Source organism: Talpa europaea (genome assembly GCF_964194135.1).
Source record: "Talpa europaea genome assembly, chromosome: 9".
Lineage (NCBI taxonomy): Eukaryota > Metazoa > Chordata > Mammalia > Eulipotyphla > Talpidae > Talpa > Talpa europaea.
In genome coordinates this window covers 31,551,321-31,570,654 of record NC_140076.1, presented here as the reverse complement: position 1 = coordinate 31,570,654, position 19,334 = coordinate 31,551,321, and the positions used below count along the sequence as shown (strand labels likewise).

The 19,334-nt window shown below is 34.5% G+C and overlaps 1 protein-coding gene across 2 annotated transcripts in view; it reads left to right on the top strand.

Annotated features, from left to right (window-relative positions):
* Positions 1-19,334, top strand: part of FAF1 (Fas associated factor 1) — a gene marked incomplete at both ends in the record, with an annotated part of 326,509 nt that overhangs the window by 222,773 nt on the left and 84,402 nt on the right. For both annotated transcript variants that reach the window (XM_084242620.1, XM_084242619.1), the window contains one exon: positions 12,062-12,216. In XM_084242620.1, coding sequence (XP_084098746.1) covers positions 12,062-12,216 — 155 coding nt within the window. The remainder of the gene's footprint in view (positions 1-12,061; positions 12,217-19,334) is intronic.

Here is a 19,334-nt window from a genome sequence, read left to right as displayed (position 1 = left end):
ATAAAATTTATTAGGGAGCATTCTCTCGCTTGGATTTTAAGATATAATTTGAACAGCATGGGTATAAGTTTAAAGGTCTGACAGAATTTTGCTTTTAAAGTTGTCTGGCCCTGGACTTTTATTTATTTTCCCAAAAAGCCAACTCTTAAAGTCATTGATCTTTTATATGATCTTTTCTATTTCCCTTTTATTTATTTTTGCTCTTATTATTTCCTTCCTTCTACTACTTTGGATCTTGTTTGTTCCTCTTTTTCAAGTTGCTTTAGATGAAATATTAAAATTTGGGATTTTTCTTGCCTATATGTGGACCTGTATTGCCATTGTCTCCCCTCTTAAAACTGCTTTTGCCCTGTGCCTTAAATAGCTTGTATTCCTGATTCATTAGTCTAAAAGTATACTTTTTTATTTTGGCTTTAATTTCCTTAACCCAATTGCTGTTTTATTTCTATGGGTTTAATGTTTTTCCAGGTTTTTTTTCCTTCCTGTAGTTGATTTCTAGATATGTGGCATTATAGTCAGAAAGAGTATTTGGTATGATTTCAGTCTTCATAGTTTTAGTGACAATTGACGTGTGTCCACGTATGTCCCTCTATTCTTGAAAATGTTCCTTGTGCTCTTGAAAAAAAAATGTATATGCAGTGGTTTTTAGTTAGAATGTCCTATAATTATTTTAAGCTTATTTGGCCTAGGTCCTCATTTGAGGCTATTGTTTCCCTTAGTCTCTTACTGAATTGCCCATATTTGCAAGTATAATATTAAAATTCCCCAGTATTTTTGTGTTGTTATCAATATCATCCTTCAGTTCTGTTAATAATTACCTTATGTAACTTTGGTGCTCACTCATATGGTTCATGTATATTTATAAGACGTGTTTATTGCCATTTTGTTTTTTGGTTTGTTTGTTTATTTCAGTTTGTCTCTGTCTTTTTATTTTTTAATGTCTTCCTTTTATATCTTGTTTTGGTTTCTTTCCATTATCTCATGTGTTACTTGTTTTGATTTTTCTTTAAAGTTTTGCTGAAGTTAATACACATTGGACTATTTATGTGGCCTGTTGCATAATTTGATCTCAAACTCATTCTGATGACCCACATTTTTACTCCCCTCCTCCTCCTTCACACTGTATGATTCGGGTGTCTGTAACCTCCATGTTTGTTTTGTTGTTGCTTTATAATAGCCCCTTTAGTACTATTTTCATGCTCTGCTTGGTGCTTATATATTCTTTTAATTTTTCTTTTTTCATTGAAGCACACCTTATTCTTCATTCATCTTGAATGATACCTTTTAGGATATTTTAGGCTGAAAATGTTTTTCTTTGAGTATTTTAAATATCTCCTGCCATTCCCTTCTTGTCTTTAAGATCTCCACTGAAATGTCCTTGGACAGTCTAATAGATGTTCCCTTGTATGTTATTCACTTTCTCTCAATGCTTTTAATAATCGACCCTTGTTATTGTCTTTCAACAATTGAATTATAAATAGTGTTTTGGAGTGTGTTGGTCTGGTATTATTTTGTTTGAAACTTTTTGGATTCCTTGAATCAGGATGTCTGGTTTATTTCCCAAATTGACTTGGTTCTTAGCATTTATATTTTTAAATAAATTTTCTATGCCTTTTGATTCTCCTTTTGGAACCCCCATGATAATGCATATTGTTTCTCTTTAGGTTATTCCAAAGAGCTCTTACCCTGTTGTCATATTTTTTTCCCTCTTTGTTATTATATCTGTGTGTTCCTCACTGTACTTTCAAGTTCACTAATTCTGTTACTTGCTTTTGTCTACAGCTGAATCTCTCCATTTTTCTTTAAATTCTGTTATAATATTTTATTAATCTATTATTTCTACTTGTAACAGTCTCATATTTTCTCAGTATTTTGTCCTTCTTTTTTGAGCATCTATTATTTTCCTTAGTTTGTCAAACATGGTTATAACTGTTACCTAAAATTCCCCATCAGACTTGTTTTGCATTTCTGCTGCATGAAGACTTTTCTCAGGATTTTTTGTTGTTGTCGTTCCCACATTTTCAATATCTTCTTCTGACTCTTCAGTTTTAGTTTTTATGTGTTATAGTAGGGGATTTCCTTTTCTTATTTTGATAATTGGCATTGTATCTTTCCTTCAAGAAGCTGAACATAATCCTAGGTTTTTTCAATCCTTAAGTGTCTATTATTTCATAGACTGGTGTCTTTGTTCCTCTTCAGTTGACTAGGGCACAGGTATCAGTAGTGAGTAATGGGTAGAAAAGAACTACGGCAGTACGACCATCAGTGAGCATCAAGGATTCAGGCTCCCTTCATTGCTGTGGGTACCTAAGTGGTTTTGGTGGGGATCTGCAGTGATCCCCTCCTCTAGGCTAATTTCTCCACCAAAATATCTCATATAGTTCCATGCCAGTCTCAACCTCTAGGCTGTGACTTAGCAATAGATGTAGCACTAGGTTGGGACTAGAGTTGACAAAGGGCCACATACTGGGATTTGTTCTCTTTGCTTTTGGAGTGCATAGCCTTATGCTGCGGTTGTTAAGATCTCTGTGTTTTAAACTCTGATTAGTAAAAGCTTTCATTTGTTTTCTGGGTTGGCCCAGGTGTTTGCATACCATAGCCACACACTGTAAATAATAGCTCCCTCTATGAGTAGACACTGGTGATCTCATCTGGCACTCCCCACCTGTTCAGGCTCCAATTTTCTAGCTTGGAAGCCTCAAGCTCAAGTCAGTAGTCCCCACTGTGCACCCTACCTCCTATAGTTCCTCAGTGTTGTACCCTTTGTCCTGTACACTCTGTGCTCCCTCTTCTCCAATGCATTGCCTGGGTTTTAAATTCCCCAATGTAGGCAGATGGCCTTAAGTTAGCAATTCCATACTGCTGGCACTCCTCCTTCCCTTCCCTCTTAAGGCTCTGGTATATGCAATAGTCATCTATTCATCTTTCAAGATTTTTTTGTCTTTATTTTGTTACAATTTGATTGCGAATATATGGAGTAGGGGGGCCCTGTATCTTCACTCTCTGCCACCATATTGCCAGAATCTCCTCCAAATCACTTATTTTAAAATAATTCTATTTCCTCCTGTTAAAAAAAATTAAATACTATTATTGGTCATTGTTTTTAAGAAAAATTAGTTCTATAGAAATAAGAAGCCACAGGTATAGTTCTTGAGTTTTGAGCTCTATATAATTCTGAAGAACCAGGCAAACAAACTTATTTGTGCTTTGGAAAATATACCCAATCTGTTTATATTGTCTTTGTTTTCTTTTCAATATCTTAATATCAGTGTCTTTAGAGTAATTTTCTATGACAGCTAGAACCGCATCCTGCACATATTTGAGATAAGAACTATGCTGTTAATATGATTTTTAAAAGTTTTTCATTATACACATGAAGTTTATTAAAAGATACAAAGCAGATACATTTAAGTTAGAAAATGAGTCACCACCTAATCTCAAACCTAAAATAATCACTATTGAATATTTCTACTTTTACATGTGATTTTTTGACATATGTGCAAGCATGTATAATCAGTAAAAAAAAGTTGGTATGTTTTACCAATACAACAATATCAAATAAACTATTATTAGATATTCTTACTTAAATAGCATATGTAGTAGTTTCAAGATATGCCTCTGTATAAAACTTTCCTCTCTGTTTACTGCTATCCACCATCTTTTGAGAATGATTTTACCATATTTATGAAATAATGTAGGTAAAATTTATTAAAATATCAAAAACAAGAGTTTTTTCCATGAATGAACTTTATCCATATTTTTATCATTTCTCTGTAGGGCCCTCTCTGTACCTAGAAGTATTTGCCATTTATAATCTATTTTGAAAGGAAAAAATCCTCAAATCTCTAAATATTTCATGTGTAATTTCAAGAAACCTGTTCTATATCTGATCTTAAAATTTTCACTTAAAAATTAGAGCAGTAATCAGAACTTTTATATGTGAATTCTGACTCCCCATTTACTAAAGGTAGCTAATATAAGCCTTCATTTTATATTCTCTGAAATGGGAATAAAAGTATCTTGGTAATTAACCTACCTTGTAATAATGAATTCCACCTTAACAGTAATCAAGTTATTCCGATGCATATATGAGCAAAGATGAATGGCACTGCTTAATTGATACATAAGGTACATGCCAAGAAACCGTAGGAGTCAGGCTAAAATGAAGTAGACTGGGGTTCATCATGGAAATCCGTAAATTTAACTAATAACTTTTGTGTTGCTAAGCAATGGATAGCTTTCAAAATTTTTTGAAGAGGGTGACACTGTCAGCTGTACTATAGGTATTAAATAATATGGTAGCAGTTTGTCGAATGGATTGGAGAAAAGAAATTAATTCCCATAAAACTGAGCAACTGTATTTATTTTTGCATATGTGAACGTGTGGAATATCAGGCAATGATTAGAAAATTATAGTACAGTAATAACACCATGTAGTTTACAAACTTTTGAGCTCTAAATTTCACAGTCTGTTAGCTTTTGTATGCCTTTTTTTGTACATATGTATCTTCTAGTATCCTATTTCTCCCACACTCTCCTTGGAGCACCTAACAAAACAGAAGAGAATAATACTGCTTTTGTTATAAACCTACACTATGTGTTCTGGCCTTTCTTTCCTCGGTGGGACATTTCAATGGAATCTGTTGATTTTATATCTGCCTTGTCATTTATAGTCTTTTATGAAAAGCTATGGTAAGAAAATCAAAGCATTTCTACTGGTAAGAGTGCTGTACAGTATCTTTAATAAAGGTATTGGAAACTTAATTTCTTTAGCATATACACTTATGAAGAACTCCAAAAGGGAGAAAGAAAAATACAACAACCCAGTTTGGGCAAGGACTTTTAAACCACTCTTTTACCGAAAAGAAAATTACTCTAAAACATGAAAAGGTGCTTCCTATCTTCCATAACACAAATGATACACATTAAAATTATACTAATATATCAGTTATATAACAACAAAAAATTTTACTACTCATAGTAGCAAAATTTTATATATACTTATATACTTAAGCATCTGAGAAATAAGCTAAATACAACAATATTTATTATTGCATAGTTTATAATAACAAAATATCTGGAAATATCTTAAAGGTCATTCATATGGTGGACTACTATGCCACTATTTTAAAAAATGAAGCCACATCATATATAATGATGTTGAGTGATGATGAAGATATATTGTTAGGTGAAAAAAGTGTGATGCATTAATAATGTGATTAGCTAGTATGTCCTTTGGTGTTATAAAAATTATATGTTTGTAGATTGATTATAAAAAATAAAAAATACCTGGATCAACCACTTACTATGACTTCAGACCCTCTCTGGGTTAAATGATCATTGCATGAAGACTAGACTAGGTGCATACCAAGTAGCAACCTCTGTGCCCTCCTTTGCCTACATCACGGTTCCTAGTTGGCCTTTAGAAAATGGGGTCTCCTTCTCACTAGCCAGATGTCAGGTCATTTACCTTAAGAGTGATAGTTATAATCCTTTAAAGTATAATTCTAGGCCCATTTTTAATTGAGATGACATTGGTTTATATCACTATACATTTCAGGTGTATAGCTTCACACCTTGACATTTGTATATACCACTTCACACCTGCCACTAACGGTCTAGTTTCCATCCAACTCCATGCAATCAATCCCTTCTACCCATTCCAATGCTACTCCTATCCTACCTCCCATTCCTCTCCCACTATTCTGTTACCAGCATCGTTCTTTACCGTTCCATATGAGTTAAATCATGTTATTTGTCTTTCTCTGGCTAATTTATTTTACAATCCCCTCAAATTCTATCCATTTTGTTACAAGTGGTAGGATTTCATCTTTTTTTTTGGTAACAGAGTGGTATTCTATTGTGTATATATATCACATCTTTATCATTCATCCTTTGAATGTGCATTTAGATTGTTTCCGTATCTTTGTTATTGTGAATAGTGCTGCAGTGAGCGTAGAGGTGCACATATCTTTTCAAATTAGTGTTTTGTGTTCTTCAGATAAATACCCAGAAGTGGAATTGCTGGATCACATAGTAGTTCTTTTTCAATTTTTTGAAGGAACCATCATTCCATAGTGACTACACTAATTTTCATTCCCACCATTAGTATATAAGGGTCCTCTTTTTCTGTGAATCTTTCTGTAGGGCCAAGAACTAATCCATGGAAATGATTTTTTCTTCAGATTTTCTGAGTTAATTATATAATTCCTTAAAATATGTTTTTTTTTTTTTATTACTGGGGCTATCTTATAGCTAGCCTAATGTAAGAGTTAGGATTGATTGGTTGCTTGTAACAGAAAAATTAAAATTAATAATGGTTTCCACAAAGTAGAAGTTAATTTTTCTCTTTCCTTCAGTAAGTTCAGAGGTAGTGTGCCCAGACCTGATATGGCACATCAAAGAGTCAGAAACTCAGGTTCTTTCTATCGTGTTGCTACACTGGGTGGCATGATTCAGATTGGCATGACTCAGGGTGACTGTTAATGAACTAACCCTTCTGCTTACATTGCCAGAACTTAGTTACATAGCAACATTTGTTTAAGGTGGGCTGAGAAATGTATTATTTCAGTCAGCCATTAATCCAACTTAAATGAATAAGAGATTTCCTCACTAAGGAAGAAACGGAAAATATTTTGGGATTACTAACAGTCTTTGACACTAGTATTAAATGAGTGAATAAAAGTTACTATGATTCTATCTGCTTAAACTCAGCTTAGCTTGTTTTTATAATTTACAGTATTTTACTTTGAAATCTGCCAGAGAATACTTGACTGTATTAAAAAGTTGCTAAGCATATGTACCTGCAAATCATTGGAACTTCTATAATTTCAGCAAGAATACATTATTATCAGTACATTTTTTAATGAAGAATTGTGGATGCTAGGCTGGGCCTATGAACATCCATCTAGAGGAACAGAACTGGGGAAATGAGCAGTGTTCATGGATGATCCTTATTAGACTCTGGATTTAACACAATAAAACAGCCACAAAGGATATTAATTATCTTGGGTATGATGAAGATACTATGTTGTGTGCAGTGTCCTTGTTTCTTAAGAAACAGATGCTAAGGTATTTATGGTTGAAGTGTCTTGATGTGTTTCAGGGAAAGAAACATAAAAAAGGTGATAAAGCAAATAAGGCAATTGTTAATATTTGATAAATATAGATAAAGAATAAATGTTTACTGTCATATCAATTTATCTATTGTTTGTATCAATAAACCATGCTCAAACATAAAAACAAAATTACAATATTGATGATGATTCTGCTTAATATGATGATAATAGGAATGGAGAAAAGAATTGGGAAAGGAAGAAATAAAGTCAGGATTTAATTTACACAAAGGAAATTACTTTCTTTTTAATTTATTTGAATTCTTATACTGAAAAAACTATTAGCTGCCATTTCCAGAAATTACATCAACTTAAGAATTCAACACAGATTATGCATGATGTGGTGCTCTAAAAGAAACTAGACAACTTCCTTCTCAGTTCATTACCAAATATTTTCTGAGTGTCTGCGCTGTGCTTGGCTTATTTTGAGACATAGCCAGCTCTTTTCTTCCAGCTCTAATGTTCTAGGTTTCTATGATGCTAAGTGTCTAAATGCAATAGCTACTGTAGCTCAAGGCCAAGTTACATTGGCTGCTGTCAGCTTGGCATTTCCTAAACGTCAACTTTTAGTACCTTAGCTCCTGGGTTTGAATGTGAAGATTAGTGAATCCCTGAAGGCAGGGGCACAATTAAGCATCCCAACCACTATTGCCAATAGGAAAACTAAGAGTCGTTTTATCTTTAGTTGCTTTATTTTCATGGCTGTCATTTCTTTTGAACGTTGCTTTCAAATCATTTGTTTTGGATCATTCAGGAATCTTTATAACCTAATAGCTACATTTTATTTAGCAACTACTATGGGGCTAGGCATTATATATAGATAATTTACCTATGGTATCCACAACCCTTCCAGATTCCATCTTGACCTGCAGTCACACAGTTGGTGAGTGGCACAACTGGGTTTAGCACAGAGCTGTTTTACCTTAATCTTGGAGACTTTCCTTTACACTGTGTACCAAAACCCAGATCACAAGGAACTGGAGGACACTGTAGCTGGGCTGCTTGTCTTTGTTGTCTACCAGACTTCCACCCTTTCTACCAAATAAGAAAGGACAAATAAAATATAGTTCCTTTTAATGCCCTGATTCTTAACACTTAATCATATGGTACTACAATGAAATCTCTGATTCTCCATAAGCTATTCCCCTGCAACTCTTGAGGGCAAGGGAACTTTGTTTTATTCATCTTTATATTCTCAATGCCTAACGCATAGGCACTCCGTAAATGTTATTGAACTAAATTATTAATGCAGCAAAGGGGGGAAATGGTTATAGTAATGGGAAACAAAATATTTTCTTAGGTTTTTTTCTATGTACTAGATGCCCTTTCTTCACAAAAGCACTTTTTCTGATTTGCTGAACCCAGTTCTCACTGTTTTGACTTGTGTTTAATTGAGTTCAATAAAATAATAAAAAATTTGAGTCTGGTGCTCATTTATCTGTGTCTATAATTCAGATATTTATGTAGCCCAAATTCTGTAGTATTTGCATATTATTGAAAACCTATACTTTGCTTATTTTTATTGTGATAATAGTAGAAGAAAAAATTGTTGAAAGCTTATTATGTTAGAGAGAAAAGATTATTTTAAGATTATTCCATTTTCCTTTTGAAAGCTGCTATGGGAGTACCCCCATCCTGAAGATCCTCTTCTGATACTCTTTTTTTATCATCTCTTTTCTCACAGTTTAGAGCTTATAGTGGAATTTTTTTTAAAGTGTGTTTTCCTGGCATCTCATGTTTAACAGTGTCAGGGGTTTGTGTCCCTGGAACGAAAACTGTTTCTCCAGAGCTTTTTTTCTCTTAGCTTCCAGTGAAAAGAGGGGCGAGGCGAGCCAGTCGCTTACCACAAAGCAATGCCACCACAAAGGAAAGATTAAGGGTTTAGAGAGAGGTCAATGTGGGTTTTTCTCTAACTAAACACTTTCCTAAAGTTTCCTTGTGGAAAAATAATGAAGTCATCTCAGAGTTTTTAAAGAATTTTTATTTCTTTTTCACCGTCTGCATTCGCTTGTCTTCTCAGCATGGATGTTTAATCTTCCTAGGCTTTGTGAATTGGCCCAAATGAATAAGTGGTGAGCTGTCTCTCTAGGAGCTAGAGGCTTATTCTAAGGGCCTAATCACTGAGTAAACACATCTTTGCCCTCCCTCTCAGAACTGCGATATAATAGTCGAGATTCTAGCACAGTAACCTGGATATTGCAGGGACCAATGCTTTGAAATGCAGAATGGTTGATCCTCCAAAACAGACAGTGCCTGATCTTCGCCTGCCTCTTTCTTCTTTTTTAAATTAAATATTGCCAAAGAGATGCTGTTTTATTGCTTGATATTGTGCATTAGTGCCCTGGATTTCCAAGTTTAGTTTCAGTCAACACTGTCGGCTGCACTTATAGGGAACTGTGCATGTTGGGTTTCTTAGTAGCCTCTTCAGCACATGTGTGTTTGGTTTGGAAGAGCATTTAAATTAAATCAGTGAGATAGCAATGTAAATCGCTAATCTCTTTCCCAAAGTCTAAATGTTCCATTGCAGTGTTCTTGAGAGAAATAGGCATTTTAAAGATTTAGCCATTGCCATTGTGTGGTTAGAAATATGCTGATTTTAAAATGGACAGCTCTCTTGTTCCCAGTGTCTCATTAAATGGAGTTGCTGAGATACGATCAGCCAGAATTAGAGGTTGACATCCCTCTGTGTGTTCAACTAGAGAGCGCCTAAGAAGAGGAGCTCTGAATTTGTTAGTGCTGCCAGGTTCATGTTCCTTTCTTTAAAGCAGCAGCGTCCTAGATTAATTTACTAAAAGTGATTTGGCACTGCTGCTGCTATTTGGTATCTTTTTTTTTTGCCAGGGAGCTGTGGTTGATATCAGCATTCAGGTTTCTTTCATCAAACATGCTGAGACCTATGCTGGTTTAGGGATTCAAAGAAGAATGAGAGACCTACTCCTCAACCATAAGGACTTTGTCTAGAGGGGGAACTAGTAAATAATTATAATTCTAATAGATAGAAGCAGAGACCCAGAAAAGGAAGCTCTTAATTCTGCCTGAGAGAATCAGGGAAGATTTCATAGAGGCATCTATTTAAGTTGAGTCTTAAAGGGTGAGTAGGAATTTACCGGATAAGTATCTCTCCAATAATGTATCTGATTACAAACTTCCTAGAAGCTAGCTACTCTTATCTGCAAACATCATCATAGATGTAGAAACTCCAGAGTCTTTCTTGTTCACCATTTTATTACCATTGCTTCCTGCTGGGCCTGACACAAAAGAGTATTTCAACAAATGGTTGTTGGAAGATGCATAAATGAACTGACACATAGAAGCACCCACTGTTTTGGTACTTATACTCATGAATCCTGTCCTTCTCCCCATTATATTCTGTCTCTGAGGATTTGTATCCATGGCCTTGTTGGGCATCTTCATATTCTGTGAGCACTCCAGAACTTGACCAAAGTGGTGGTTGATGTCCCTGCTACTACTATAGCATCAAAGAAAGAACACTATGCTTGAAGGCAAACTGTCTGGATTCCAACCCCAGATGTACCACTTACTTTCTAGTTGTGGAATTTAGGGCAAGTCAGCTTTCTGAACCTCAGTTCCCTCACATGCAGATAAAGTTAAAAATGCTGTTTTATGTGTTTATTCTGGGAATTTAAGTAGTAATGGGTGTATAAGTAACTGACAGTATCTTCATCACAGTAGATGCTTTTGGATTCTTAATTAGCCCATCTCACTTAGGCTACCCTCATCTACTACAAAGTTTACCTTTGAAAGTACCTTTCAAGGATCACATTATTGTTGTTGTTGCTGTTATTATTACTATTACTAATCTGGATAATTCCAAGTATCATATTTCACTAATCTTTCATCAACATAAGCCTTATCTTTTTCTACAAATGTCCTTCTTTTGTTCAGAATCATACAAAGAAACTTTTTCTTTATTATTATCACATCCTTATTTAATTTGAAGGAAAAGATCCTAAACTTCCTTGAAATTTTCCTTTGCCAAAATTTCACAGATCGGTTTGTATATTGTCTTTGCCATAAAATTTTATCTTTCCATTTCATAGCAACTGTGACTATTCTTAAACTCAACTCTTTTACAAGGAGCTCAAGAAGTTAGTCAAAAACAATTTAGGCTCTTTATGTGTCATCATTGTTGCTAAAGCTAACATGCTACAAATTATGTTGTTCAATTTCAGTTTTCAGTTTTAATTCTTTTGTTGAATAACCAACTATAACAACACTTTTAAGAGGAAAATGTCATTTCATGAAAGCAAGTTTTATCATGGTAAAAGTGAAAGAATAAAAAACTATATTTGGACTTTTTTGAAATATAAACTGGAAAGAATTCATGTGAAATGAACTTTTTTCTATCTTTTAAAATTGCAATTAGATGTTATGTGCTCTTAAATAAGGAATTTAATATGGAACACATTAAGGTTTTGAAATTACCTATGGAACTAAAACAAACTTCATTTCTTACCTTTTTCTCTCAAGTACAAGGGACTACTCAGTTTTCAGATTAAAAACATTTTTAAAAAGTGAAATATTTTGCATCCACTCTTAAACAGTATTTTATCTGTATAATTGTATTAACCTGTATAATTAATTTTCTCTTTATATGTAAAGTATGTATCAAATGTGAAGAATGGTAGGTCAGTTTTATTTAAAGAGAATTTAATTCTGTTGTGATTTCTGCTTGAGATAAGGCTTTCCCGTGTTAACAGGACTCTGTGACAGCAGCCTGTAAAATGGAATATAACCATCCTAGCTTCTTTAAAGTGTAAAGAAGCAAAATTTATGTATGTTAATAGAAGCTATAGTAACTCCAATGTCACATATTCTCTTAGGGAATAGCATTTAATTTTTGCCTTTTAAAGACAAACTTCAAAATTCAAGAAATCTTACATTAGTGGATATTTTAATTCATCAATCTTTTCTCCTCTTTTCAGAGAAAGCTTCTTGCTATCTACCTCCACCATGATGAAAGTGTATTAACCAACGTGTTCTGCTCACAAATGCTTTGTGCTGAATCTATTGTCTCTTATCTGAGTCAAAATTTTATAACCTGGGCTTGGGATCTGACAAAGGACGCCAACAGAGCAAGGTAATACTATTGTTCACAAGTTATAAGTTGGGCTTCTATTTTTTTAAAGCCACCATTGAGTCTGATTTCTTATCATAAATATTTTTATTCTCAAACATTAAATTCTCTCCCATTACATTTAATTAGATAAAAGCTGTTTGTCATAGCTAACATATGCAGTTATTTATAATTGTGAAAATATACCTTAACTTATAAGAGATTTCTTTAAAAAAAAAATCAAGAACAACACAAAACCAAAAATCAAAATACATTGTTCTAATCTTTTTTGCAATAAAACAAAGATAGTACATTTCTATGTACGGTATATTCTAATTTCAAATGTTATAATAGGTTGCTGGACATTTAGAGAAAAATCCTGTTTTTAATAATGCTCAGAAAAGACAAGATAAATCTAACATATATTCCTACTGGTAAGTTTATTTTTTAATAATTTCAGTGAAGAAGGCAGGACATTCTGGACCAGTCCAGTGGAGTTGGTAATAGCTTAACTCTAGCATATGCTAATTGATGTAATCGCTTTATTGCACACATTCTTTTGCACACAGCCAGCAATACATCCATATTCTCAATAGGAAAAAAAAATCCCTTTTCCTAGCTGTCAAGATAAATTTACTTAGTTTGTTAATCATAATATCTGTATAAGTGATGAATAATTCTTCATATTTTGCCCATTTGAGTTACCCATCTGAAGTATATTTCATCATGTTTAATTACACATGTGGCTATAACATCCCGTGATGCTACTTGGGTGTGTTAACACAATCATAATCACAGGCTGCTGGTTTATGAACAGGGAGATTAAAATAATTCATTTCAAGGCAAGCATATTGTAGTTACTTAATTTAAATGATTATAAAACAATTAGAAATCATTTGATTTGTCTTTTTATTATTTTATGGCTCACTGAAATTTTGCATATCTTTTTTACTTTATTTTATAAAGTGATCTGAATCTAAAAAGAAAGGTGATTCTTCCCTTAAATGTGAAGCAAAAGAATGTTGAAGCAATTTCTTCATCTAATACTTCATTTCTTTAAGCAAATGGATAGGAAATTTCATAGGATGACTTCGTTCTGCCTTGGAAATGTTCCCTGTTATATATAAATAAAGAACCTTTAGCACCTGTATTTGTTTAAATTAAATCAGGTTATTATTCACACTCAGTTAAAGGTGATGAAAAGCAGTGCCAAAAACAGATAAAAATGCAGCATCGAATGTCTTTCATGAGGCAAAATACATAGACTGGAGACTTGGCTAAATCTTTTGCCATTCACTGGCAGTAAGGAATCTCCTCCTTTCCTTTTATCCACAACTTGATGGAGAAGGAAACACTATTTCTAAACCATCTGTAGTGGCTAAGTTCAGCAGGCTACCTGCTGTTATTTTGTTCTATCCTCCATTTAATTCTTTAGTTCCTTTTATTTTACAATGACAAAAAATTGCAGTGTAGTTTCTTTTGAAAAACAGTGTTTGAGGGTTTTTTTTTAATGACTGGCAATCAACAGCCATGTAATTGCTTTGTTATGTTTTACTAAAGAAGTCTGTTAAGTAGCACAACTTTGATACACTAGTAATAAGAGTTTGCAGGTTACAGAGACACCTGTGGTGACCAAAGCGACAGAAGCTGCTTATTAGAAAGAGCCAGTACAGCTGTGTCCTATTAACTCCTTATGACACTTTTTTAAAACACAAAATAAAGGCCTTGTTTAAGGCTTTAGAGCTATTTCTCAATGAATTGCAGGACTAACTGTGCAGTATGATAGGATATTTCAATCTAAATTTTTTAAAACGTGGCAGTCCGTTATTAAGTTACTGTCATGAAAATAAAAAGAAATGATGTTAAAGACTGAAAATAGAAACATCTGGTGTTTGAATTTAGTATACATTTATATGAACAAGAAATAGGGCTATGAGGAAGTAGAAAATAACTATTTTTGGAATTTAACATATTTGGCATCCTTATTCAAAATCAAGTTCTATCCATATTACAAATTAACAACTATCCTATGTTAAGGTATTACATTTTTCAATATAAAGTAACAAAATTATATAGCTACTTTTCATGCACAGCTCTGTCATTATTAATGTTAGGCAAATGGGAAAACATTTGTTCTATCCTCCATTTAATTCTTTACAAACACACAAGATGAAAATTCATTGGAATGAAATACTTCCCAAATAAAGTGGATTACCTTTTGATATATGGCATAGTAAGAGAATTAATTAGGCTGATTTATTGCCCCAAAAAAGGGTTTAGCTCAGCCACAATTTTTTTACCACCTGTCATAGATTCATCTTAAAAAAAAATTGTCTAATTGGGTTTCCATCTCTAATCTTTCTTGGATTTTTATCACCACATATATCCAAAGATATTTGTCATGAAAATTAATTGCGCCATCCATTTGATGCTATTAACACTGCGTAACAAAACCTCAAACTTTCACTCTCAATTCAATAGAGGATTGCTGGACTTATATTTATTGATCAGTGGGCTATATGTCAAAAGTTTTGTGCTATCATTTTCATATTGCCAGATAATTAAAATGGCACTGATTAATATATAGAAATTTGGAAGAAACTTTTAGAAGTGACAAATAAGATTATTGATGTGGGTTTCCTTTTAACTACGATTTCTTTATGACAAATGTTAAAGTCTGGAAATAAATGTCTGGTAGATGTTTTGTCTGGTCCCATGTCTTGCTATGTAGTTCAGGCTAATATAAATTTAGAGAATGTAAGCTTTTAAATCTGGATGTTTCCTTCATGGTTTTCTGGGCGTATGCCTTAATATTAGTATCTGAGGACTAAACTGAGAAGGAATTTACCAAGCAAATATACTTTTGCTTACTAAATTCTGTGGGTAAGCCTACAGAAACATTAGTCCTCTACAGTTTGCTATGAATGTCTTGTGTGTGTAGAAAATTAGTGAAGAATATTGAGCTAAGTGAATGCTTTGATAAATTCAACCAGAATTTGAATGTCAATCGCTGCTATGTTACTTTGTGATTGCAGGAGACAAATTTTATTTTTATAGAGTTTCTTAATCTTCCCTGTGATGTTGATTATTTGGATTTCCCTTCTTCAAATTATCTAATAATTTTCTAAGTTGAATATTTAATTTAGTCAACCTGTATCATTTCAGTATTGTACATCTAAATGAAAGTTTCTTCCTTGGAAATCTGTACAATTGTGTTGGCGCCATGGTTGTATTTTAAGGCTATTCTATCTTAAAACAACAGGCAGAATATTCTTATTAGTCTTCAAAAGTACTCAAAGGTATTCATCCTAAATATCCATGTGAGCAATGACCCTAGAAACCATAGGATATATATGTAAATGAAAGTACTAAAAGCAGATAATAGTAAACAAGGAGATTCTACAAATCACTTCTGGAAGTGGCTAAAAAAATATCTTAAGAAAGGTAATATATTTCCTTCATGTTTATTCAATGAGTAAACATTTACTGCATGTTTAATATGAACCATAACCATGCTATGCATTGAAGATAAAAAACTGAAAAAGACACAGTGCTAATGCTCATAGTCTAAAACACTCATAGTCTAGTAAGTAAGACAGACATGAGAGCTAATATGTAATATGAAGTATGTGCAAGATGCATTGAAAGTATAGATGAACTTTATAGTGATCTGTTGTATCTGGTAGGACCAGAGAAGGATTTGAAAGAGATGACACATGGGAATGATGAAATTAGAATTTTACTCTTATTTAGAGATTTTTATATTAGCAACTTTCCTAGTTTATTGGGTTGCAGGTATTTGCTGTGCTTAGAAAAGGATGCCAGTAATTTAAACCTTATCATTAAGTATCTAAAATGACAGATAGTAGTTGACATAATTGTGGAGCAAGGAAAATATAGAAGACACTAACCAGCTAATGTAATCCTGTATAGTCCAAAGCCAGTTGATTAGGTCAACCATCCAAACTGGACAGATTCCAAGAAGTTTTGTTAATGATTCATCCCAGTATCTGACATATGCTTAGGGGCAGTCAGTGGAGCAGGGACCATATACTCTTTTGGCTATGTAACAAGGAGAAAAACATCATGAATTTAACTAATAAAATAAAAATATTTTTTAGCAAGACATTACCTCTAGAAAACTTTGCCTCTCCCCATCATTCCCTTGCCACAGTCTGGCTTAAAATGCACATTTTTTGTGTTCCTATAATGTCCCTATGCTATTGATGACACTCATTACCTTATGTAGTGATTATCTATGTCCGTGCTAACCTTATATAGTGATTATCTATGTCCGTGCTAGGTTGCCAGTTCCCCAAAGGAGCTATGTCTGTGATCTCACTGCATTACACAGTGTCTTTTAAAAAGTGTTATATTGATAAATATATGATCTCTAATAGGCTTGGTTAAAAAATAGTGGATAAGAGAAACCAGCTTGGGTAGTGGAAAAAAGCATTGAGAATACTGCTATGTCCCTTAATTGCATGATCCTTCCTCACAGCCATTAATAAGACTAATAAAACAATAGCCTTCAGGGCCTCCCCGGTGACACAGTGGTTGAGCGCTGGGTTGCGAAGCTGCCTGCAGTCTCTGCAGCACCGGTTCGATCCCCAGCTGCTCCCCGGCCACCGGCGGAGGGTCCCACATGGCGTGCAGACCTCTCCTGCCGCCCGCTGCTCCCCTCAGCAGTGTACTTCGGTCCTTCTGCCTGCTCTGCTCCCCGCTCTGGCTCTGGTGAATTCTCTCACCCTCCCGCGCTTCTGACTGTACCCAGTGCATGTATAAAGAAAAACAAAAAAACAAACAAATAAATAAAGCATGCCTCTAAAAAAAAAAAAAACAAAAAAAAAACCAAAAAAACAATAGCCTTTATACTCATGCAGAATAAACTAAAAATGTCCAAATGGAACCTTGTCTTCTGCAGCCCTGTAGCAATCCTGGAATTTTATGGCCTGTATGCTCATGTGCCCCCACATACTCATAAGTCATCAGGAAAAGAAAGGCTTTAATTCCAAATCAAATGAGCTCATCCATTGGTTCCAGAGTTTCTCCCCCAGACTCACCAGTTTTCTATGATACCCCTGAAGGAATTGACCTCTCAAATTGGGCCATTTTCTGGTGGTACTCTGAGCTTTTTGCAATAGTAGTACCACTGATTAAAGTAAACATAATCATAGGACCAGACTGTAGACTGGTCCTACATGGTGAGATCTGCCATGTAGTCAGGTTAGTTCCATTTGGGTACCATCAGAATTAAATATAGATAGCACTATATAAAGCAATAGCACAATAATTGTTAATTTTCTTTCCTCTATTAGAACTATTTGGATATACCTACTTGGTGTGTGGGAATATTGACACATGAGAAACTTTTGTTCTCAGCTCTGGGTCCTTGGCAGAAATTCCTTTATCAGCGAAAGTCCCATAACATGGAACAGTAAACCACCAATGTTAACCAGTAGTAAGTGTGTCAGTGTCTCTTGTTCCAAGCAGGCAAAGGCCTCAGTCCACTCTGTATAGGTAACTGGTTAGATTACCTAATTTGAGAAAACTTAAACATTTGATTTGACTAGGATAGTGCCAAGTGGATAATCAACAAGCTGAAGTGCTAGTTGAAGGCTGAAGAATGAGTCACTTATATATAAGTTCCTGAGGTGAAAATGTTTCGCACATCAGTGTACATGTGATAAAGTGTTAAATCGATCATTGCACACTATTTCTAAGCAGTGTTCAGAATAGCTGCAAATAGTTCCCTAGGAATTGCTGACAATGCCTGAGTTACACAGGTTGCATGTAACAAATACACAGCATTTAATTAAATTTTGTACACATAGTTAGTACCAGTGTTCATGTACAGAATTCTATTGTCTGTCAATATTAGCTTTTGAACTTAAAGCTCTGGAGTGCAGTATTGCAGTCCACAATAAACTTCTGCTGCTATGCTGACAGGTACTTGTTAGCCTTAATATTCAAGTGATAGTTTTCCACATTACTTAATCTTTGGCAAGAGTTAATTGACTTAAAGCGTGTATTATCACTAGGCTGACTTCACCTGCACTTTCAATCTCAGTAATTAGCCATATTCACAGTGGCTTACCCTTAATTCCAAACTACTCAGTGGTTCATGCCTGGTTGCAGCCTAGCTGACCATGTTACTCTAACCCAACACTTCCATTTGATCCAACAAATATAGCCCAGGTGTGGGGTCTGCTTGGGAGTCACAAGGAGTGTTAATTTCCAGCTGTTACACTAGGAGCAGATATGGATTCTGTAGGAGTAGCTGACAAAACAAATGGACATGTTGTGGTCAGAGTAGTAAGACTTCCAGAGAGTCTCCATGCCAGATTTCCATATAATTTCCCCCAATCTTCTTTATTCCCTTTGTGCTACGTTTTCCTTCCAATACTTTTTAAAGGAAATGTATTGCCATCCTAAGCATCCCAGGTCAAGGGCTTAATTAATGCTTTAAAATAAAGGTTCCAAAACACCAGGAGAGTTTGTCATTTTCTCCCTGGTTTGTTTTGTGAAGAGGGAGGAGAGAAGGTGAGGAGGAACCCCTCCTGTTCCATGATTACATCCTACCCACTCATTTTCTCCTTTTCTCCTCTGCTTTTGATTTTTAGTGGCGGTCTTAACAGAATGTCAAGATCAATTTGCAGCATGGTTTAACTCAAGGTTTGCGTTCTGCCAGCAGCAATTGTCCCTGCAAACAATGCCGTGTGTTCTTGTAACTTCAGAAGCTTTTAGAAGGATCATGGCAAGGGCAGCATCTAATGACTTTATTAGTGTAGGGTTTCAAAATGGGCTCAGTAATTGTTCATATCTCTTTGTCAGCAAGTCATAATTACTGCTTAGCATTGTCCAAGGGTGCACTTGTGAATAGTTTCCTAATAGTACTGAAAGGAAGGAAAGAGAGAAAGGATAAAAGGTGATGGCCTCTTACCCTTGAGAACAAGCCAGTCTGTATATAGATGATGGCTAAACTGTTTATAATACATTCTTTACTCTTTTTAAAATAGAAGATTATCCTTTTAAAAATGTTCTTTGAGGTAATTTGAAATTACTAGTTTACAAGTCTTTTTCACTCTGATTGGATACTTCCCACACTTCTACCTGGTACAACAATCATAACCTCCTGGTGG